The 25124-nt window shown below is 36.1% G+C and overlaps 1 protein-coding gene across 2 annotated transcripts in view; it reads right to left on the bottom strand.

The window, feature by feature from the left end:
* The window catches only part of LOC140339183 (solute carrier family 22 member 15-like), a 152229-nt gene that overhangs the window by 92420 nt on the left and 34685 nt on the right, over window positions 1-25124 (bottom strand). For both annotated transcript variants that reach the window (XM_072423735.1, XM_072423736.1), the window contains exons 3-6: window positions 20189-20321; window positions 19345-19509; window positions 15256-15385; window positions 4600-4821 (exon numbers count right to left, since the gene is read on the bottom strand). In XM_072423735.1, the coding sequence (XP_072279836.1) occupies window positions 4600-4821; window positions 15256-15385; window positions 19345-19509; window positions 20189-20321 (650 nt within the window). The remainder of the gene's footprint in view (window positions 1-4599; window positions 4822-15255; window positions 15386-19344; window positions 19510-20188; window positions 20322-25124) is intronic.

Genomic DNA, 25124 nt, shown 5'->3' with positions numbered 1-25124 from the left:
GAAAGTTTTCTCACCCACCTCTTGAAATCTGAAGCCTGTATGGCAATTTTCTGCTCTGACAAAATTATTAAAAATGCATCCAAATTGCTTTTGTTACTTGAACACCCTCCTTCAGAGCTCACATTATATCTGGAATAAGAATTGTTCACAAGTTATTATGATTAAAGGATTACCAGCTCAAGGCTAAAAGCAAAGATGTAAAACGCATTCTAACTATAAAGACAACTCTTCAGAGATAAATCTTGTCGTTCTAAATTACACGACTTGACGATTCACAAGACGCTGCACATACTCGGTGTACTTTTCTTTTGCAAAGTAATTGCCATCATAATGAGTACTTTGATGAAGAACCATTTGAAAGAAAATGTTGGCGACAGCTCAGATGGAGGCTTCCATTCTGCAGCACTCCATGTCATTGTCCCCGCTGCCCTAATATGCCAACATGCTGATCTGCCACATTTGATCTTTGAATGGCAACTCAAACCAGGATTTACTCTAAAATCCCAAACACTCCTTGGCACACACTTAAAATCAATGAAAATTAGGAAAAGGTATATCTCACTGGAAATAACTTTTAAATAAGAACATTTTCAGATTGTGAAGAATTCTCTTAAAACTTGCTAGAAATTTTGAGTTTCCAAGTCACTGGAGACTTATTAGTCTGCTCAAATTGCCAGTAATAAAGCTTCTAAATTTATCATCATAACATCTTAAGCTATTTGTTGCCTGGCTATGCAGTTTCCTCTCTCTCTCTTAATTCAACAATTTTAAACTGTTACAACTGCACAGAGACCGTTTACACAACAGTGGAAGGTAAGACATGATATATTACGGACCATGGAATAGATTGGGAAGAGAGATTGTGGATTTAGGCCAATGAAATGTAGGACAAGTATGAAATTTTATCCCAAAATTTTACTAAAATTTAAAAAAAATTACTATTTAAGACTCCCTATAATAAGTTTTATTTAAAAAAAAAAAAACATTGGTGTATATCAAAACAAAAATGTATGTACATTTCACATCAGGTTAGTGACAGATGAACGAACCAAGCACACTACACACTGCACTGTCCAGTGAGGATCGAAGACAGCCATGCCTCAAAGTTTCCAAAGCCCAAAAACAAAAAGGCTTCCGAGTCAAAAGGCCTTGCAAACAAAACAAAAAGGCCTTTTTAATAAAAAAGGCCTTGTGGAATTCTCACCCAATTTTAGGAAAACATGATTGATTAGACCAAACATTTTAACAGGATTTAATTTCAGCTATACCATGTTTAATACCCAAGACATGAATCTGCAAATTTTGGACTGCTTGCTCACCCCTTAAAGCTAGTGACACATGCTTACTCAACCCCAGCTTACCCAAAAGGGGTAAGCACTTTTCCCTAAATAAATGGCAGCAAATGAACGAGTATGACAAGGTTTAGATATCACAATTCACAATCACAATTCAATAATTATTCAAGCCATAGCAATAAAAAAAAAATAATGCTAAATTATTAATGTTCAAAAGTTTGGATAGCCCTTAAAAAATTAGTTTAGTGGGAGAAACAAGTGTAATAAGGGATCCAGAGAAGCAGGACAGAGGAACTACTGTCAAAATGGAAAGTTTGATGTCCAAATCAGATAGATAGACCAATTAATAATACAAAAAAAGGTACCAGACAACTGTCATTAAATGTATGTCTATTCTGAGCGCAATCATCTGTAAGATCACATTTTTAGGTTCTTTACGAACCAGAACTGGAATGCATGTAGACATGCAAAAACTATACACGTGGACATACATTCTGATTCATTTTGTAGCAGTGCATAACAAAAAAAACACAGTTATGATTCTTACTCAATCATTGGGAACACAAGGAAATACATAGGACCTTGTTGTATACCCTACATGTGCAACACTATTTTCTAATTACATATCAGTTCAGTTTTTAAATCATTAAGTTTTGTACACGTGTTTATTGTGGTTTCCATGCTGAGATGCAAACTCTATTAATTTTCAAAAGGTAATGCCAAAAGACCTTGCAAATAAATTTTCTCTTAACTGTAGGCATCAAGAAAAACTTCTGTTCATCCTATGTAAAGCATGAAAGCTGCTTTGACCAAAAACTTATTGCCATTCTGCCAATATCAAAAATGTACAGCAGACTAATAATGTATTTATATATATAATTTAATATTAGTCTACTGTAGTAATCTCTAGTAATTAAACTAATTGGTCAATTTTTACCAGTTAACCTTTAAAATAGGCTGGTGTGGTAACAAGCATATTGGCTAAATTGATCTTTCTTTGATTTATCTTAAGTAGTTGGTAGACATAGCAACCATCTAAGCAAATCTATTATCCATACCTTCAATTAGGGCAAAGCATTCCCTTGTATCTAATAGAGGTATATTTTATATGGCAGCTCAATTTCCTCTGTGTCAGGCAGGCCAATAATCAGCATCCTTGTCACACATCGGTCCACGTTAAGGCTGTTATATTCTTTTAAAAGCTGCCCAAACATTGCGACCTCTTGAATGAGTTGCTGAGATACACTTTGGTTACTTGGTTATGTACTGTATTATATCTTCCTTGACTTGTAATCATTTAAAGTTTATGGGCTACTCTCTTAGCATCTCATAGCCAGTCTCTTAAAAGGCTGACTTAAATGTAACATAATTCACAGCTTTAATCTAGCTCAGGAAATCAAAGAGCGAAAAGGGAGTATCTAACGGTCTCATTACATATTGTCAACAAATAAAGATAAGAGCTATTAATAAAATGTCCTACTTAATGTTGGCTCAGAAAAACAAGAACAAAGATAATAGCCATCACAAAATTAAATACATGCTTTGTATTTTATTGACCTTTGAATACTGTCAGTTTCTAGCAGGAACACATCTCCTATCCATGTAACTCTCCAGTTACATCTAATGGGTTAACATTCCAATTACCCTGCCTCTATTAAGTAGAATTACCCAGTAATGTTATAGTCATAAATAACCAGAAAGAACAGAAAATGTGAAATACTTGGGTATCTGTAACTTATGTATAAGCTAAATCTTTGCCAATAGCCTAATGCATTGAGATGATAGGTTACATGTCAAAAATTAGTGCTTTGGATGTTTTTTTTGTTACCAATGAATGGAAGAAATGTTTAAAGAATCAAAGTTAAGAAATGTGCTTTTATTCAGCTACAAATTAAATAAAAAAAAATTCTATTGATGGTGTGTAGCTGTAAATGGTTTTTCGGAAGTAAGATGATCTGCATCATTGGCGGCATACTCCTAAGCCTCCTGTAATAGTAAATCAGTTTCTTCTACTTGCCAGAACAATTAAATGCTTTTAGAAGAAAAAAAAAAGTAATTTGTGAACTAAGACAGAAGGCAGACAATTTCTTTTTTTAGGAGCAGGGGACCTGATACAGACAAGTACAGATAGTTTTGTTTGATGTAAAGCTTTTATATCCATTAGATAAACCAGTTTAGAACCTGAGTTACTGAAAATCCTGAACAAGGAAACAAAGTTATTGAAATGTCATAAATCAGAGGGCATAGGACAAGAAAAAGTGCGGATTTGCTCATCCTTGCAGGCTAATTGTGAACTAGTGTAGGGAATACGATGGGGAGGTTTTTTATTTTATAACTTCGTAAGCAGAGAGCCCTGTAAGTGCATTAAATTTTTTAGAAAATAGAAAGAAAATTTGAACTACCAGGCCCCACGATGAACCCAGCACAGCTCTTTACCGACAGCAAGTGAAATGATAAAATGTGAAAAGTTAAAACTGCAAACTGTATTAGCTGAAATATATTACTTAATATAGTATAATATTGTAGTATAATATAATAATATATTATATAATATATATTATAATAGTTTTATATAGTATAATAGTATTATATAATATAATATAATGTAGTATAATATAATACTACAATCCGGGGCACTGTAAAGGAGATTTTAACCCCCCCCCCCCCTCCTCTAACTTTCTATCAGATAGGAGGCGAGAAATAAATACAGAAATACAAATCTGAGAATATTGGAGAACATTCTCCACTTTTGGAAACCAGATAAGCAAGTCTATATTTACTGTATATATAATGAAACAGTTCTAATTTCCTGGCAATTGCCATTTCAATACCAGAGAACTGGGGTACGATAACAGCTTTAAAGTGGCAATGAGAGGCATCTTGAATTTGTATAGAACAACTGTTCTCTACTATATAAGCTAGTAAAAAAAAAAATAATAATAAAGTGGTGGGCAAGGCATCTTAAAATAATGCTACTGTTCTTTGTTCTCACTCTTCACCAATTTTTAAAGCGGCGAACAGCTGAAAAAGAGACAAATGGGGTGTTTTGAACCACTGATCCACTCTGCAGCCTATGGCCTTCTCCACTAAAAACAATATCCAGTACCCAAAGGTGATATAAGACTAGTCAGTGTGTTCATGCGATGAGAGGGAAAGTTTGTTTACCAATAGTGCATAGTAAAACCTAATTATTTATTTCGTAAATTCATTTTTTTTCAATATGTGAGCTAAAAAAAAAAGAAAACATAGCCCATGTTTAAACATAAAAACAGCACAAATTCTGCATTTGTTATTTTATACATACCAGATGTACATTAGGAGGACCGTTCTCCAGCGAAGCACTCCATATTTTACTAAATCAAACACACTGTTTGCGGATTTAGCACATCTTGGAGTTCCATTGCATCCCTTTAATTTCACTGCAGGAAAATCTTTCCCATTGCCTTGAGCGATCTGGCTTAGTACTTCTTCTGCTTTGTCTGTATAACCATGGGAATATAACCATCTTGGGGATTCAGGGAGTAAACTAGGAACACAAAAAAACATATATCATATTTTCACACTTATGTAAAAACAAAAGAAAACATTCCATGTGTTCAGAGTGTGTTAGAATGATGTATACCATAAGGGTGGCAGACATATGTAGGGGCACAGAATTTCTCACTGATTAATTGTGATGCGTTACAGCTCTGTTGTACCTTATGTTTCTCTTGTTTTACAAATTTAGATGGCAAATCATCCAGGGGTGATTATTGGTTACAAAGATCATACAGCCAAAAAAAGAAAACCAGCATTTTTCTTAATCTTAATAGGACCTTTATGTTATCATCTGACTTACATGGCCATTGATGCTCTGAGCACCCCGGATACACTTTTGTGTGATTGACAAACTTTCTGAAAAATAGATGTATTATTGCCACCTTTGCAACAATGTCTGCACTGACTGACAAAACCAATATTTAGCGACAATAGGCACTCAGTCTCTGACAGCTGAACTTAACAAAGTTTTGTGTACACTGGGTTCTATGTGGTTTGATACAAGATCATGAAAGTTCAGTGTAGTGTAGTCAGCTTTTGAAAATACATGAAGCAGACCATAGTAATTCTTTGCATATTTGGTGAATGGTGAAAATATATACACCCGAAAACCAAATGATAATAAATGCAACAGAAACTTGAAGCCCACACTAAAATACTCCAGACATCTGCTTCTGCAGAGAAGCAAATAGATACAATCTTGGATATTACAAAGGCATAATCATGTCTTTCAAAAAGATTTGAACAGTAACCACCACCAGTTTTGTGGCTCCATAAAATGGTGCAACATGACCTTAAAATGCTTTGCTGTCTCATAACAATGATTGGACACACCAGTCACAAAACTATACCCAAACCGAAGTCATTAGGTTTAACTGTATTGTATTTTTCCCCAGACTAGACCAAGCTGTTGTTCTCTCTTCAATGCCATAGAGCGGCACAAGTCATTACAGACAATGACACAAAGATGGCAGTGTGCAAGCACATAGGGGAAATATTAGGAAATGGCTGAAAAGTAACCCAGTTGTTCCATGCCTCAACAACCACATAATTTAGGTGCATCTAAAAAATTTCTGTAAAACCTTTGCAGGCTTCACTGTTGCAGGCAACGTAGCCAATAGTTGGACTAGAAAACCATAACCTATCTAAGGGTTTAGTCAGGTGATGATTTCCGGGGGCAAGAAAAAAAAATAGTAGGAGTCTATTATTTCATTATGTTTAATGGCAACTTTACCCCTATTTAGTCACTCTATGCTTACCCTGTAAAATGATCACGAGCGGGAGGTGTCAAATATATTGTCTACAAGTACATTAAGTACCATAAATAACAGCAGAAATTCATGCCTATCCAAGAATGATGCCACAGGGCTATTTAAGCTAGAAATGTGGTCCTGTTCCTCTGGGATCCTGTGTATATATATTCTTTTTTTGTGCTATCAAGAAATACAGTGCCCCGAGTTCAGCTTTAAAACTAAAATTTATTTTGTCCACACATGGCAAACCAACTGGTATCCTTTATTACCAACTTCTACAGAAGAATAAATTCCAACCCCTCCAATTATTTATTCAGCCATCAAGGGGAAATAAAGGAAGCCATTTATAAGCATGGAGTCCAAATACCAGCACTAGGCCAATCACAAAGCACCAGTGCTGAGACAACAAAGGAAGAGGACTGCATTTCATGCTTTTCCATACCTGGAAATACCAAGAATTATTTCATTTCCAGCTGCTGAACAAACGCATTAGGTTAAAAAGGGAGTCTGTTCTGCATTAAATTATGTGTCAAAAGACAAACTATAAAATATTGGAAAGTAAGAACATATGTGTATTATGTAAATAAAGTAAAAAAAGATGCTCTTAGGCATAATCTTTCAGCGATTTTTGAAAGAAAGAATGATATACTAAGCTGTATAGAAGTAAGCGTGTGGTCCAACCAAAACATCACAACACTAGATGTCTATTATGGAAAATATATTTAGACTTATTGCAAAAAGGCAAATAAATATACAGAGTCAATAAGAGCCAATCAAATCAATCAAAACTCTCCCTACATTGGTTTGAGGAAAGCAGAAAAAAGTCTAGTGTTTACTTTATGTTTACTGCACTTTGGATTTGCTTTTGTATACCAATAAATAAATAAATAAGACTGGATATGTTCTGTTAAAGTAGGTGAACTGAGGTGTTAAAAGTTGGGTGTGAGGTTGCAGAAAATCTTGTACTCCTGTAGTGAAAAATGACACTTTAACATTATCAACCAGACAAGACAACAATGTCTCTTGCCTTAGGGATCATTGAATATACTTGATTTATGTTAACTCAGATCTGGAGCAAATTTTCTACCTCAGAGAAAACAACAAAAAAGGAAATACATTTCAAACATAAATGTAATGTCAGAGAATACATGAAATGCTTTGTCCTATCTTTTTCTGTTTCTTTACACATACACCCTCAAATATTCATTAACAAAAAAAAACATTAATACAAAAACATAAGGGAAAAAACAGTAGCTGCAATAAAAAACTGCATGAAACAGCTGTCAGCTAACTTGGCAGTTATTGCTGTTTCCTGCGAACAATTATTTATACAAATGTTTCATTTTCTGCAACAGTGCCTCTGATTTTTTTTGTTTGGATGTTTCAATATTTAAATCAGCACTTAAATACAAGGTTCAGCAATTTGAGCAATGCTTAAACTTTAGGGCTAATGTATGACAGCAGGAGGGACTGTATCCTGGAGATGCTGTATATATATATATATATATATATATATATATATATATATATATATATATATATATATATATATATATATATATAGTAACCCAGCATCTCCAGGATATCTTATAGGATGGATCCACGAACGACACTGGACAGCCACACTACACACGTTAGATTCTCGATACTAGCCCTGAAGCCAAAATCGGATGAGAATCATCTGATGTGTGTAAGTGGGCCTAGTTTTAGGTTGTATATGATTGGGTTTTTTTTTTTGGCTGTTTGAATCCCTAATAAAGTGATTTATGTCTCCCGGTTTTGGCTTTAGATACAGTGGTCAAGGAAAGACAATGATTTAGGCTGTATTTGTGTAAAAGATATGAGGGACATACATTTATCATCAGTATTCATAACAGATTGTAAAGGTAAGAATCCTGCTGTTAGAAAACTACACTGGAAGGTAGCAGTGGTCAAGCAGGGATATAGTATGAGAGATAGTATGGACAAAAGGTTTGATTGCCTTAATCTAAAATGGGGCATATTTTGGAGAGACCATTACTATTATTAAACACTATATAGTGCATAAACGCAGCGCTGTACACAAAATAGGGGTTGCAAATGACAGATACAAACAATGAAACCAGAGGAGAGGACACTGCTCAGAGGAGCTTACTATCTAGAAGGAGGCAGAAGTAGCACACAATAGGAGGGGATTTGAATTGGTAATGGTTTAAGAGACAGAAGAAGAAGGGTCCATGAATAAATCTAAGTTGTAAAGGTAAAGGATGAGTTAAGTGTGACTTAAAATCAGTAAACTTATATGATAAGTAGGATAAAATTTACAACAAGGTGGTTCTGGCAGGGGTTTGTAAGGTGAAGGAAAGGATTGCCTTGCCAACCACATGCCTGGAAAGGTAAACCACAATTAAGTGACAAAGGTCAGGGACTGATCATTGATCTGGAGGGTATTTGTGCTGCTGTTGACCAAAAGGGAAGTAGCATAAAAAAAAAGATGAATCTACAGGGCACAGACAGTGTGAGGTGCCACAAAATACCTTTAAAGAATGTTGCAAATAATAATTAAATAATATTAAAAAAAAATGGACAGTGTCCTGAATTTGAATTGAGTCAAATTCCTAAATGAGTGCAGGCTCTGCGGAAGCAAAGGGTGGTCCATTGTTTTAAATTCAAAGAAGAGATTAAGGATAAGAAGGAAAATTCACCTTAACCACATCTGTGCGTTATAAATAATTTTAATACTTAAGAAAAGCCTATTTTATTCTTCGCGTTTTATAAGTAGAGAAAAAGTTCACATTAGCACATTTTAAAATAAATGTGAATACACATAAGTGGGATGAGATGAAATCCTGTGTGGGCTCAGAGTCAAAATAATAAAAAAGCTGAAGCACTCTCTTCACACTAACAGAACTGAGTTTCTAAGCAGACATTTGCCAAGCACCAGGACAATAATGCCGGGGTGCAAGTCAAATGCATTCTATTACACTGGACAACAAACATTTTTCTTGCCAAACAGAATAAAGTAATTTTAGAATATGTTTGATGCACAGATTCCAAATATGGTATAAGTTTTGCTATATTGGCTCTAGTTTTTGAAATAATTACCTAAATAATAACCACATAGGAAACAAATGAAACATGAAAATTAAGCAAAACTAAACTAGATATGCCTATGTATACAAAATAAATTTTTTGAAGTACTTAATGTCAATTTATTCTATATTCAGTCTATTTACAGATCTAATCACAAATAAGTAATTTACATCTCTGTTGTATGATTTTCTTTTATGCTAATGATCAGGACAATCATTTTGAAGGCTGCAGTCTGCCATTATGTGTCTATCCCATCTGCCCTGATGCCTTTCTTCCATCACCTTTATATCTTAATGGAATCTTAATGGTGATAGTGTACCTTTAAGCTCATAGTAGCACCCACATTTTTAAAGTTTAAGAGCAAGTTTTGTACCAGTTTTTCATAACTTTGTGCTTTATGGTTACCCAAGAAGTTTTTGACAACTATGACATAGCTGTGCCAGGCAGAAGCTTCAGTATGAGTCATGTAACTTGTGACATTTGAAACATTTATCAGTTTCTGAATCTGGGGTCCATCAATGATTCCTGCTTTTTATTTTTCAGTGTTCAATCCAGGGAAAAATCTACAAATGTATTTGAAGCAATCACCCTCCTTGTTCAGAGCTCATTATCACAAATTGCTTCATTAATCCCAACTTTATGTGTAGTGGAGGGAGAATGATTTTTTCTTTGTTAACCATTGGCTCGTTAATGATATTCGCTGCACCTTTTTTCATGTTTTCCCCCGGAGGCCATGTCACTTTTTCCAGTGATCCTGCTTTGCGCTCTACCATACCACAAGCACTTTGTGTATCTACTTTGCTGTCCAAGTAGGAAGTTCACCATTTTTTAATCAACACATATGGACCATTGGTGTTCATGAAAGCAAAGCTTTTGTAAGACCATTTTGATATTTTCATATCTTCTTTAAGTTTTGTTGAATGACCAATTGGAATTGATGAATACCAGTTGCCTTTATGCAGTAAAACAGTGGTACTGTCTATGAAAAGCCGCCAGTCTTCTGCTCGGTATTCTGGTACTCCCATATGGGCTAGTAGTCCAGGGATGTTACAACAGTACACAAAGTCTCCGTCTTCACTGAAATATGGTAGGAGTGTCACCTCTCTTGTACTATAAACTGTTATTTAAACTTCTGGTCTCCGACAGTTATTTTCTTTTATCCTGGATGCTAAAAGTTCAGATGCTTGTTTTGACAAACTTAGGTTACGTATTAAATCATTGAGCTCTTCTTGGGAAAACTGCTGGTTTGATGAAACACTTCTTTCATATTCACTTCTTCTGCTAACTCCTAGATTACACTCCAAACCCTGTATGTCCTCCATGTTGGATACAGGAATATCAGGGAGTGTACTGAACATGCTATGGGACCATTCAGCACAGGTCGTTTTGCCGATTCCCACTTGTTTTTCTTGTAACAATTAAAACCTTTGACATTCACAGAACAAAAATAACAAACATTATGATGATATTTGGGCTCTCGCCATACCATAAGAACACCAAGTTTTAATCTTTTCCGTTTTCAATTTTCCCACTGACGAAGACACTCTACACAAGTTTTGCATATTATATAGGGGAGCACAATACTTATCTTGGTCCCCGAGTTTAATACCAAAATATGCAAGATATGCTTGTTTCACAACGTTTCTTCTCTGTTTTATATTTATTTATATATCTGTTTTACATTTATTATATAACATGCAAAACATTGGTGTAAATAAAGATTGATTGCTGGGTTAACATTTGTTGTATCACAAGAACTAAAACCAATTCAACAAAACTGATATAATTTCTGGATTCAACAGACCTAAAATACATTAAATATATTGAAAAATCCTTGGCAAGTGAAAAAAAATATTTTTTGTTGAGCTGAGTTAATCTATCAGTATCAGGCATGTCGTTATGTTTACCCTGGAGGCAAGAAGGAGAAGGCATGTGTAAGCTAAGTGTAGTTACAGGTCTAGCAATAAAGCAAACCTGTACCTTTATAATGAATGGGCAATGCACTTGTTCTATTTAAGGTTTTGCTTTCTGACATGCCCTAGGAATGAGTCACTCATACTGTTCTCTTAGGTTCAATAAAAAAGCCTTTTTTTCACAATTAAATCATCATTTGCAATCATCTGTCATTCAAGAGAAGCTATAGAAATCACAAGTGCACATGACCTTCAGAAAAAGAGCTTATTAACATTTACAGTTACTGTCCAGAATTTTAAAAATTCCTTTTGATACTATTCAAAATGTAAGCTTAGCACAGTGGTGTAATATATTTCTAACACTTGATAAAATAAATACTAATTATATTTTACACTGTTCTGTGTATAATTTATGAGAATTCCCCATAGTGCTGTGCGAGTTTTTTTTTCTCGGTAACATACTACTTGGATGTTCACAAGGCTGGACTAAGACTTGAGTAATGGGGATTAAAAGCCATGGGTCTTTAGACTTTCTATACATATTATGTGCAATGTAAATTATATCTAGGGTGATAGAACTTGTACAGCAAAACATATAACCACACACAACACATATACAACCACCCTGCAATATACCCTGCTATTCTTTCCTATACATACATGCACTGGTAGCAACACTTATTCTGTTCTTTAGAAACATCTTTCTCACTATTGGTGTTCAGTACAATTCTTAGAGTGGCTACACACTTTACCCTATAAAATATGTGTGATGTTTATTTTAGATCACAGCCTAATATCTAAATGATGTTTTCAAGGTATTTTAGTTATAAATCATGACATGCGGGGGTACATGACTAGCAGATAACACTGGGGAACAATTTTGAACACATTTTGTGTTGACTTCAATTATTCAGCTTATTTACACTAAAATAGGTATGCTGATTCTGAAAGTGCAGTTGGTTTTCTTTTATCACATCAGGTTTTTTCTCTACCGCTTATATTAATGAGATTACTGTAGCGTGGATTTGTATAGGCTATTCATTTACACGCAACACAGTGTGGTCAGAGGTTGTGCACTGCTACGTTACACTACCTTCTCTTGAAGAACATGATTATGGTGATGAACTAGGTGAAAACAATGATGAGGAGTTTGAAACTGAAGAGGACTCTGTTCGTAAGGGATTTGATCAGCATGAGTTGAGTGGTTTAGCACGTAATTTGGGACTAATTAGGAAGGCTTCAGAACTCCTAGCATCAAGACTGCGTGAGAAAAACTTACTTGATAAAAAAAAAACGAACGTTTCGTACTTTCGAACCAGAGAACCTGCATTTCTGCAGTACTTTGGAACGGACAGTGGCTTTGTGTATTGCCATAACATACCTGGTTTAATGGAGGAATTGGGAATTCCAACCTATAACTCAACTGAATGGCGACTATTCATTGATAGCTCAAAGTGCGCCCTGCTTTAAAATGGCAATTTATTTGGGTTAGTCCCAATTGCCTATTTAGTTTTTCTTTGTGAAGAATATTGTAACAGCTGGACAAATAAATCACAGGGTTTCATCCAGGATGACAGGTACATTTGCCCCGGATACAGGTTATACGCAGAGTGTTTTTCTGTTTGGTCAGTTTTCCTTTTAACCTGAAGATGGGGTTTGAAGTACCAGGCTTCTTGGCAAAGTGGGGGAGCTAAAGAGGCCTGGGTATGATCAGGTGTAACTGTCTCACCTGAAATGCATCCTGGAAATTAAGCTGGGGATATAAACTCCCAGCCTGCTTATTCCTGTGGCTCTGTCTTGGCTGGTGAGCTGAGAGGAGGTCCAAGGTGAACTGGGAACTGTGAGTAAAGACAGACTTTGTTACAAAAGATGTTTGGTTAGGCCCTTAGAGTCCTGCACAGCACTAGGTTGGGCTGAATTGCTAGTTAAGGGAACTAATAGTGAGTTAGTGGCCAAGTGGCCAGGCTTTATTTTTGCTGTTTGTTTTATTTCGCCTGTTTTGTGTGGAAATAGTGTTAAGTGAAATAAACCCTAATGCACTTAAACCCTGCTGGCCCGGTTTCCTGCTTGAAACACCCCCCATTTGCTACGGGTGATCTCACATATGGTGGAGGATGCGGACAACTTTATAAGCGGGTGTTTGGAAGGCCAGCATGGAGGAGATACTAAAACAGCTGGTTTTGGCAAATGCCAACTGACAGCAGGCCAATGTCAACCAGCAGGAGGCCAATGTGGAGCAAAAGCGTATTAACCAACAATTGCTGCTAGGTCTGGAAAAAGCTGAGGCCCACCACAAGGAATTGTTGGAAATACAAGCACAGAGCTACCAACAACAATTAGATGCCCTAAAACAGCAGACATCTTTGTGTGGAAATAGTGTTAAGTGAAATTGATGCACTTAAACCCTGCTGGCCCTGTTTCCTGCTTGAAACACCCCCGTTGCTACGGGCAATTTTATAATATGCAGACATAAAGAAAGTCATTAGGTTGTTGCAAGATCACCAACACAATTGGGTCATCTGTGTTGACCTTAAAATAGTATGCTTCCTTCTTGGTCAGCAACGCGAATACACCAAGTACCCCTGTTATCTGTGCATGTGGGACAGCAGAGCTTGTTTCTTTCCACAGAGGCATTGGGTGGAAAGAAATTGGCCTCCAAGATCTGCCCTAAAACCAGGTGATCCAAACATTCTACATGAGCCACTTGTTGAAAATATATTCGCGCCTCTGCACATAAAACTGGGTCTGATGAAGCAGTTCGGTAAAGCTTTGCCAACTGAAGGAGACTGTTTCAAGTACCTCATTTTGGCATTTCCTAGCCTGTCATTTGAAAAAATAAAGGCCGGTGTGTTTGATGGTGCACAGATTTAGCAGCTCATCAAGGATGAACATTTCATCAGGACAATGTCAGAAGTCAAAAAGAATGCTTGGTTATCATTCAAAGCCACTGTCAAGGACTTTCTTGGAAACACACAAGCAAATAATTACACAAAGAGTCCAGAAACTCTTGGAGAGCTACAAAATGCTTGGTTGCAATATGAGCATCAAGGTGCATTTTCTGCATAGCCATCTTTCCAACTTCCCGGAAAACCTTGGTGCAGTCAGTGATGAGCAAGGTGAATGATTCCACCAAGATTTGAAGGTAATTGAAGGACGGTATCAGGGTAGATGGGATGTATGTATGATGGCTGACTATTGTTGGAGCATACAGCTGGATTGTCCTAACACTGAACACTCCAGGAAAAGCTATAAGTGTATATTTTACCTTAACCACTTATCCAAATAATTTTTAAATGTTTTACTGTAAAAAAAAAAAATAACAATAAATCCTTGGTACAAAAAAAAAAAAAAAATAACCAGTACATTCAAGTTATTATTTCATTATTTTTTCATTGTATGTAAAATTTGTTTTTTGACAAAAATGGAGGGTACCCTATATCGTAAAATCTGGATGTGATAGCAAAAAAACTGGGATCATTTCTGGATTCACCACCCAAAAAAAAAAAGTGTAAGATCTAATTCAACAAAAATGCGTTCCCCAGTGTAATTGATGTGAGATTTACTTGCTATTTAAAATCCCCCAGGACACCACTAAAGTTTAAGATTTTATCCAATAAACTGAACAAAATGCTAGGGGACATTACTTGTGCTCAAATACTTTACTATTTTAGTAAAGATTCTTTACAAAAAGAGTGGAATAAAGAGATACTCCCCCCTGCTCATTCAGGCCAAAGGGACAGTGTCTTAGTAAAAAACCACCCTGTCCACAGATATTCATCTTTGATGCTCTTGGCAACAATGATGGTGCTTCTGGGTAAAAGGAAAGAAAGTATTCTCCTTCCATGTGAGTTGACGTGAGGGAGTGAGTGACATTGCCATTCTGCCATTCCAGCATGCAACATCAAGTTGGCGCTGGGAGAAGATTACAGGGTGTCATTAAGCTATGTATTATCCCATAATCTAGTATTAGCAACGCCAATTACTGCACTTTCTTACAACGATTTCTTTATGGGGGTTAGGAAGACATTTTTCCCAAGTGTAGCAAAACTGAAAACCGCTACCCTTGATTTGTGTGATGTTGCACTAAACCGAATCTACTAGAGCGGTCAGAGGTGAACTTGATATAAATACGTTTAATCAACAATTACCTATGTAAATTAAGAAAAATGTAATAGTAAAACTTACAAAGCAAGAAGAAAAAAGAAGACACCTGGAGTATTGGCCACAAATGCAAGTGTTCTCCAGTCACGGATGTAATAACCCAACAAGGCATAAGCCGCTATACCAATTGCAAACGTCAGATTTGTTAAAGAACCTAAAACAGAATAACACAAATGTGAAACACTGGACATAACAGTCGAATACTTTGTATTTTATACAATATTTCACAATTAAAGTACAATCAACTATCTTGAATTTCATCAAAGTAAGTATTTCAATGCAAACCTAAAATCATGTCAAGTACATCTACAAGCGCACCTGTTAAATATTATTCAATATGATATATTTGTAAGGGTTAGAAGGAAATGCTGCTAAAGACTTTGCAGTCTATGGCAAAAGTACACCACTCTATGGCCACAATGCATGAATACTGCATCAAGGTTTTAAACTCAACACCTTCATGTAATGCAAAGATCTTTTTATATACACAGCACTTTAAATTACATATGAGGTCTTGATCATTGTAAATATTATGTTTATTTTCTGTTTTAAAGGATTTTTAAATTCAATGTCCTTTCCTATTTGCATGCATGTGTTGATTTAAATTGGAATAGATGGTTTTAAAATATATTTTAGCTAAATTGCAGTGATGATGATGTAGGTCATTTTTAATTATTGCTAAACCATCCATTTAAACTAAACACGCATACTTTACAAAAATAGGCTGCAATACAAAACACCACCACCTGTCTTGTGTTTTAGAAAGTTGCAAGATAAAAAAAAAAAAAAAAAGATAAGCAGAAATAGGCATCATGAAGAGAAATAGGAAATACTAGTACGGAAGATGGTCAAATTGTAAGGTCAGATAAAATTACAAATTACTTTTAGTGTTCAAATTAATTTTTATATTCAGAATTTATACTATTTAAGCTTTTTTAATCCCAAAAAAATGTTTAGCTTAAAGTGTACCTAAACTCAGAAACTTCACTTTACATAAAAGGGTAGACAACCCTTTTATGTTAAGTAAAAATTCTGTTTTTTTGTTTTGTTTTTTAAGTGCAACACGTTTTAAAAAAACAAAAAAAAGTAAAGCACAGCCCCCAATTCTCAATCGCCTAGGCGATCGAGAATGAATGGGAGAGCAAAGCCCCCAAGAATACCTATGTTAGGCGGGCGGATGCCGGGACGACGCGGAACCCGATGGAAGAGACCTCTGGAAGGATCAGACTGCCCTGCGGGATTGAAGCCTTTGGGTTTAGTTTCTATTTAAAATGGCCTAATACATTTCAAGTTCATCAGTACAAAAGGTAAGCAAAGTCTTGCAGTTTATTTTCTTTAGAAAGCTTCTACAACCTCAGTAGAAGAAGAACACTTGCATTCTTAATTGAACACTTGCAGGTCTAACATGCTCAAGCTCTCCAATCAGACGGGAGCTCGAGCTTTGCTATGCCCCACTGCAAAAAGGAAGTCTGTAATCTCTAGGCAGGCGATTGAGGAGGCTTTTCAAGTGGAAAGTAAGGATCCTTCTGTACAGCATGCTGTTAGTTTGACATGATTCTATAATTAGGCTGTGGCTGTTTTCCAAAGAAAACAGACTTTGAAAAATCAAGTTTTGGTACATTTAATCTGTGTAATTAGATTTACCAAAAGTACAAGTAGGAGTTAAAGACTTGCCTTATGAACAAACACTATAAGAGATCTGCCTTGACATTTTTTAATTAACTGTCCACGAACATTGTTTTTCTGAATTTGACATGCCTTTGGAACGCGTTTGAAAGGCAGTTCATCAAAACCAGCAATGACTTTTATTGAACTGTGCACATGACAGTTCAGAAGCTGTGTTTTACCTGCTTTGTGTTGCGCTGTGCTTTTTAGGACGCAGTAGGTCTATTGAGGTGTGTTTGAACTGCAGATCCAACTTGGCTTTTTTGTCAAATGTTGTGTTTTTCATCTAAACCCATTCATATTCAGAAGCAATTCAGGCAAACACAAAATTTGAAATGTGGATGCTTTCATTTAGAGACAAAACCCTTTCAGATTTAGTTTTAAATTGTAATCAGATCATCAATGTATGCCATAGCCCTACTAACTGCCCTAGTAACTTAGCATTTTAACAAGAATGGGTGCCTTAGTGGCCAGGAAGGCGATTGCTATTGGACAAGGGCATGGCAGTTGGTGGAGCTTAGCCATCAAGTCAATCACAATCATAGACAGGCAGAAGTTTGTGCATTGTCATGTGTTAATCTGCTCTATAAAACCGTAATCATGCCACACACAATATAGATTTACTTTAACCTTTTACTATACAAATACAAAAAATAAGCACAACAAAGCTAGGAAAGAAATGTATTAATACTCACTAATTAATATGAAGAATATTATAAACATTAATCTACCAGTTAAGAGACAATATCCAAAGCATTTAGGCGTTTGCAAAGCCTAATGCAAATAAAGGAAAATAGTTCATTGAAATAAACAGTGTGATGAAAAATAAATGTCAGTTTTCATGCTTGATTATAAATATCCATAATTAATTAGAGTTGTAAGGAAAGTGATTCATAGACAAATTACAGAGGACATAACCTTGCAACTGTAATGATTAAATAAAAACATTAACAAGAAAGAAAAACACAAAAAAAAACAACAAAAACTATAATACACTAATAGGAAACCATAATAAATAAGGAGCTTGAAATAAATAGTGTGATGAAAATAAATGTCAGTTTTCATGCTTGATTATAAACATCTATAATTAACTAGAGCTGTAAGGAAAGAGATTCATGAACACAAATTACAGAGCACATACCTTGTAACCATTAATAATTAAACATAAATGTGAAGAAACAGCCATGCAGAAAAAAATATACCATCAGGAAACCATAATAATGAAACGTAGGTATAGTTATGGCCAAGTCTGTATGGTCAAGCTAATTTCCTGTGAAAGAAACTGATCGTAAATGGTATCCACCAAAAGAGAAGACACTTTGCTTTTGATTTATAACCTAACGTAAAACTTGCCTCCTACTGTGCCCTTCAAATAGCAAATGACTTTGAAGAAATCCATTCCAGATTTGCTGGATCACCAAGCTTTACTGATGAAAGTGTATCCTCTCCAGCCTTGGAGAGCTTTAATAAATCAGGTCTAATGTACCAAAAGAGCAGTGATTTTCAACCACTGTGCCGTAAGTCATCTTCAGGTGTACTGTGGGAAATTATCCAATTACTAGTGTTGGTGTTCGAATTCTTGTTGTCCTAATATTCGACTCAAATATGGCTGTTCGAATTCGAATAGACCCGACCTGAATAACAAATTTTTGTGTAAAAAAAAGAGGCTTTAATGTTAAAGTAATGTATTGATTGTGTGTGATTTGTGTAACTAACTTTTATTTTTTTACAGGTTATCCCACAATGACAGGATCATTCCCACGGCTGCACAGCCCTGGGAATCCTCCTATCAGTGTGCGATCCCCGGGCACTAGAGATTACATTTTCTCTATCCAGGAACACAGCACTCCTGTGTTCTTGGATAGACAAATTCTATCCATGAACACATACAACTAGTAAAGGGCTGCAAGAGCAATCAGGGGAGCCAAGCTGTCAGCTGTGCTCCCGCATGCTCTTGCAGTTCTACACAGTCCCCCCCCCAAAAAAAAAAAAAACACGAGTTTTCCCCCTTTTGACTTTAATGGTGTTCGAATTCGACGTTTGATCACCTGAACAATTCCCCCCATTCGATTGAATAGCTGTTGAATCGAATAGTGAGATATTCGACCAACACTACCAAGTGCTATTGTCGAGTGTCTGTGCTGTAGTCACTGGCAGAGTAATGTAATACTCTTCCATGTCAGTGGGTGGCAGCAGGTTTCTTAATTGCCTTGTTTATTCTTAGAGACAAAAGAATTAGATACAGAGTGTCATTTTGTAACATTTTTGATTTGTAGTGAGTGCCACAGGATTTCAATGTAAAAAATGTGCCGTGGCTCAAAAAAGGTTGAAAAACACTGCAATAGAGGCCCATGCACAACATAGCTGGTGATAAATTGAAGTGCATTGTATATTCAGACTTTAAGTGAGGAATGCAATATTTAAAACTCCTCCATGTCTGTGACTTACCTGTTAATGCCCAGTATGACTTCCCGACATACTCTTGTGTCAATACAAAAGAGACCAAGGCCATTCCACCATTCATTATACCAACAAATAATCGTGACACGGCAAAAAGGCCATAGCTTGGAGCCAAAGCCGTTAGGTAACCAAAGATGACATCAAATAATAAACCTGTGATCAGAGAATATGTGTCAATGAATATCAAAGTATTAAGTTGTTCTTTATAAACCATACAAAGAACAACAACATTTAATATGTTACAAAGACCTGTGTGTTTGAGACACTGATAGTTAAACTACTTTCATTAAAATTACAAGGAGAAACAAACAGCCTGCATTTCATATACATGTTTCCATAGCAATGGAAAGCACCCTCAGAAAGATACCTTTCATAGCACTGTAGGACACTCTAATAATTTAGATTAAGAATGAAATCTTGAAAACTGTTTAGGCTAAATTCTGTAAGATACAGGAGATATTTTACTCTTTTTTATCATGTGATAATGTACTTCTAAAAATGTTAATTTCATAGAAATATCTTAGATGTTAAATTATTATCAATTCATGTGCAAGTCTTGTTTCATTATCAATAATGATGTGCTATTTTATATTTGTGCACAAAGTGGATTTCAAGGAGCTAAGCCGTGGTCTACCGCAAGTCTGGATTGGGACCTTAAGCTTGCCTTTTAGGGGATGATAATACGTGTGATAAGCTTTGTCAACTCATTTTTACAGTCAAGCTGCATCTACCAGCAAAAAAAAAACTACTGAATAGTAAATAGATACCAGTTAAATATAAGTAACTTTTCTACTTTTCACCTAATAAAAACACATGTACATGGATCACCTACCTATTAAAAATACCGGCCTTCTTCCTAGTTTATCAGACAATGGTCCAAACAAAATGTTTCCAATGAGGAGACCAGCAAATAGTAATGAAGATGCCAAGTTAACCTTGTAGGCTTGATGCTTGATTAGGTTCCACTGTACAAAGAAGAAAAAAAATTAACATTAACCACATGAGATTAATTCTTCACAAGATGCCCACAACTACTTTAGTGCTATTATACATACATTTCAAGCATTCATGTATTTAATGTAGCTTTAAAAACACAAGAATCCTATGTGCAGGTAAAAGATCTCATTTATACGTATTTCAACTGTACATTTGACTTTGCCTGGAAGTCAACTGTTTCTTTGGTATTCCTATTTTACTTGTATCTAATGGTCTTTGCTTAGACCTGTATTATCTATTTATTTATTTATTTATTTGTACTTATTTAATTTCCAGGAGAACTAATAGCAGGTTTTCTGATTCTTTGTTTACCCATTGGGAGATTTCACTTACTTCCTGCCCAACATTGCTGGTCACCAGGATAGGATACTGTGAGTAGCCTGTCTGTTTTATGGAGAGGAGAGGGAGAGTTTGCAGGAAAAAACCCCACTGCATTCTACTCATATTAAACAAAGGCTATTGATAAAGGTCATTTGTGTAGAGATCTGGCACACCAGGTCACAATTACATAATGACAACTCTGTTTGGCACTTGATTTCATCGGGGGCAAACCCAAATGATCATCTAGGGAAGTTTTCCTTGAATATTGGGCAATTAGTGCCTCTCAAGTCAATTTAAATGACACTAATGACCTTTTTGGCTATCTGTAAGTGTAATATTCCACCCGTAGGTCAGCAATGGGCATTGTCCCACTGACCCCCACACTAATGGACTGTGAGAGCTGTGGATATAGTAATTATAGAAGTAGTTCTCCAAATGTTAAAAATGTTGAGAAAGACTGGTCTAGGGTGACAAGAAACTAATGTCTGTACTGAGCTTAAAGCAGAACTAAAGTTCCACCTTTAGGACATTATTGCAGAAATGGGCAGGCAATGTACTTCCTGCAATAATATGACCTACCTGCCTAATCGCTCTGGGTTTCTGGCAAAAAGCTGAGCTGCACCTGTCTGGTTACCACAGCGCATGCCAGGAATGAATGAACTCCTGGGCTCCAAGAGTAACATCATCCCGGCCAATCGAGATGGCCAAAGATCAAAAGGAGAAAGTGAAGAAAGAAGATAGCAATGCCCTGCAAGGTGTGGGGGGACAGGTGAGTAAAGCAGAGTTTAATTACGCTTTATCAATTGTACCATCTAATATAGATCTAAGTGGATTAGAAACAAATAGAAACCAAATGCCATCAGATCCCATTTGAAGGAATTATGTAGTTTACCTTAGGATTTATACACTTCTCTAGAACATCTTGATAATTAAAAGACAGATAAATAAGATAATAATAACATAATTATTGTGAAATGGAAAGCAGATTCTCTTGTTATCACTCCCTGTAGCCGAGCTCCTCCACAGTGTTTACATTTTGTGGGCAGACAGCTCAATAACAGAATCTTCTATACTGCTTTCATTCTGATCACTTCCCCAGCTAAAATTCCTCAGTGGACATTGTTATATCTTAATCACAAACTCTAAATTAAAACTATTTAGGCTTTATAGCTGTAGAATAAAATACAAGAAATGTAATGAAAAGGCAGAATACTAATGATTGCAATAGAAATCTAGATAGCCTGCAACTCTTGTATTCTGAGGAATTACATGCTATCAACCTGGTAACTCCCTTTAATAACATGGCGCAAGAAGCATTTCTAAGCATTAACCCAGACCACTCAATCAGATTACATCATTCTGAATACAATAAACCTGAAATTCAGTTTCACTTGTAGTGTAAAAAACACTACATAGTTATGGTCTTCAAAACTTTCCAACGTTTGTGAGAGATTTTAATTTGTCTTATATTTTGTGTAACATGATAATTCCCAGTCTGTTTTAAATTTGTTTTATATAACCTTCAGACCTGCTTCCTGCGTACTTGTATGAAGTTTATAAGTCATATTGCTATATTCCCCTCTCTAGTTGCAGACTTGTTAAACAGACCTTAGCTTGTTGCACCCCATTCACCCATCCAATACTATAATGTCAATTAATATTAGGCACTCTGATTTTAGATTGTGGAATGGGAATGAATGGTCAGACAGTCAATACCTACATAATGTGAATATAGTGCTCAAGATGACTATCTGACATTTTTTTTAGATGTCAGAAAAATAGTATTTGCAGACAGCTTTTAGTGTCTGCTTTAAAACACAATACTTAAAATTCTTTAAGCAGTGAAATACAGTTGGCAAGATTCACCTTCAATGGAGAAGTGCACTTTAAATTCACGTATACTTTTAGGTACCTCTCTATTTTCCCAGGACTAGGAGCATAGGCTGTAAAGGTTGCAGAAAACTTTTTAGTGAAGTGAATGGAGACCATTTTTAGAGCTGTACATATGCATCTGTACAACTCCAAGAGTCTTGAGAATTTCACCCTTGGGGCTGTGTTGTGTTGAAAAGACCACATAATAAGAATCAATAAACAGGTAAAATATATCCTAAGTTTTAAAGCGCTCAGGGAGCAAAGATGGAAACAGTTAAGTACACTAAACAGCATATTTATAAAAGAGAGCAGATGTTCATTAGACTGTGTGTGTGATGCAAGTAATAAAAATCAAGCCATGGTGTCTAGGCAGTGAAGCCCCACAGAATTCAATGAAACAGAGGGAGGTCCATAACCGGAGGAGAGTCAATCATGTGACTTTAACATGCTCTCCTTTGGGTTTTTCTTATTTTGACACAAGGTCATTAATTTTCAATGTGTTAAGCCAGCTTCGGCATACAGAAGCTGGTGCAGCAAACAGGAAATCATAACTTATAAATGTACAGCACAGTCATACCACTGCTTTCTAAATTATTATCAATAATGCTATTAATAAACAAAGCATATACTTCAGTGTTCTCCGGAGAAATTTTTTTTTCAGCCTCGTGGTGGGAAGCTGCAGCCAGGTGGTAAAAAAAGTGGGTGGGGCAAGACTAGGCAAATTTAGTGCTCCTAGTTTACGCCATAGGTATCCAGTGACCCCTATTGTTGTGTCAGTGTTCTACCTTTCGCCAATACTTTTTTTCAACATTCCAATGCCTGGCTTGTTAGTATATCCAGTTTTTCCATGTTATGCCCAAACTGTTAAGTGCTGTGTATTTTGATTCAACTTCCTAGTGTTCCATATTTTAATAGTGTAATTCCTTGTAGTAGTGTGGTTTAGTTCATATTAGCAGTAAAAAAAAAACTGCCATGCATATTGGGCATGCCCCTGATGAAACTTTACTGATGTTGGGCATGCACAGAAGGAGCAGCCCACATCCACATGAGATATGTGACAATTACCCCAGGAGGCTCCGGACTTATCCTGCAGTCCTTACCACCATGGCAGTAAAGATGAGTCCTCACTCAAAAATGGTAAAGAAAAACACATTTTCCATTATATAAAGGGGAAATTCACACTTTATATAATGTTAAAATGTGGTGATGCTTTAATAGCATGGTGCATGTGATAGCATATGGAAGGAGGACAGGCAGTGCCCCCTTCCCTCTCATCACTGCCCATATGAAATTTAGTCACCCTTATGTGCTTGTACAATTACATCAGCAGCAGCGCAGTGGGCTAACTGTGTGTGTAAAGATTGCTCGTCATATTTTTCAGCCTAAGAACTCCTTTGATCAAACCTTCAGATCTCCTAAACCCTTGGTTGTAATCACTTGAATTTTCAGTGTGCACAGTGGACTCTCATAACTACTAGTAAACAAAATGTATTTAAAGAAAAATTTAAAATGTCACAAGTTTCATTTAAATTTAAATGTATTTTAAGACATGGAGGTAACAAGTTTAAAAACTTGTGAAAATTAAACATTGAGGTTGCTGTTTCAAAGGCAAGTGCATCTAGGAGCCCAAAACTGAAATGCAAATTGTTGTACCTCAAGATTGTTTATAGATATTTGTAGATTTATGTGGATAGATATAAATGTATATATAATGTATGTGTATAGGTGCAGGAATGTTGTGTGTAAACATGAAACCTGTTTTTCTTTGTACTGGCCATCTGGATTACCTAGGGGATATCTAATCAGTGGTTACCAAAGAACCTCAACCAAGGAACAATGAACAAAACAGATAATAAAACATGCTAGCACACAAGATCTAGTTCCCATAACAAACTGATTGCCAGTAGGACCCTCAAGGGGTAATAAATCCATCAAGCTTGAAGTAGCAGAAGATGGGTGCCTAACTGGACAGGTGGGTTGGGGTGATGACCCAGCTGGATGTCTTGTTGTCCCCTAAACTCAGATTCCAGCTCAGATTCAAATCTCAAATTAAGCTGGGAGGTCCATCAAATTACATTAACCAATCCCAATCTAGTGGGGTGTGTGTCAACCGATGGTCATCGTACAGAACACATCCACTAACCAATCCAAGAGCCCCAAGGATACCTAATGGGATCTAACTATATAAAAATGGGAACTGAGAGAATTGAGAGGTCTTGCTCTCCGCTCTTGCTTGCTCTCCTCTTCTGCTTGCTGGTTCTCTTTTGTCTCCTGAGGGTCTCCATAAGTAAGCAGTTATGGAGTCCTCTTCGGAAGAAAGTAGGCTCCTGAGGTACCCATTAACCTCTTAGAAGGTAGCTATAAGATATTCCCGATTGTAGTCTTATGGGTGTCTATAGTATTACTGCATTTCTTTGCCATTTTGTAATTACTGTATTGTGTACTAAGTAGTTACTAGATAATTACAGGGGTACTACTAATAACTTTATGTCCATGTGATATATATCATTGATTGAAGTTCCTATGTGTAGATATCAAACAATATTGCTGTGTACTTTGTTTCACCTTGTTTTCTTAAC

This window comes from Pyxicephalus adspersus, chromosome 10 (genome assembly GCF_032062135.1).
Source record: "Pyxicephalus adspersus chromosome 10, UCB_Pads_2.0, whole genome shotgun sequence".
NCBI lineage: Eukaryota > Metazoa > Chordata > Amphibia > Anura > Pyxicephalidae > Pyxicephalus > Pyxicephalus adspersus.
This window is presented reverse-complemented; position numbering and strand designations above follow the sequence as displayed.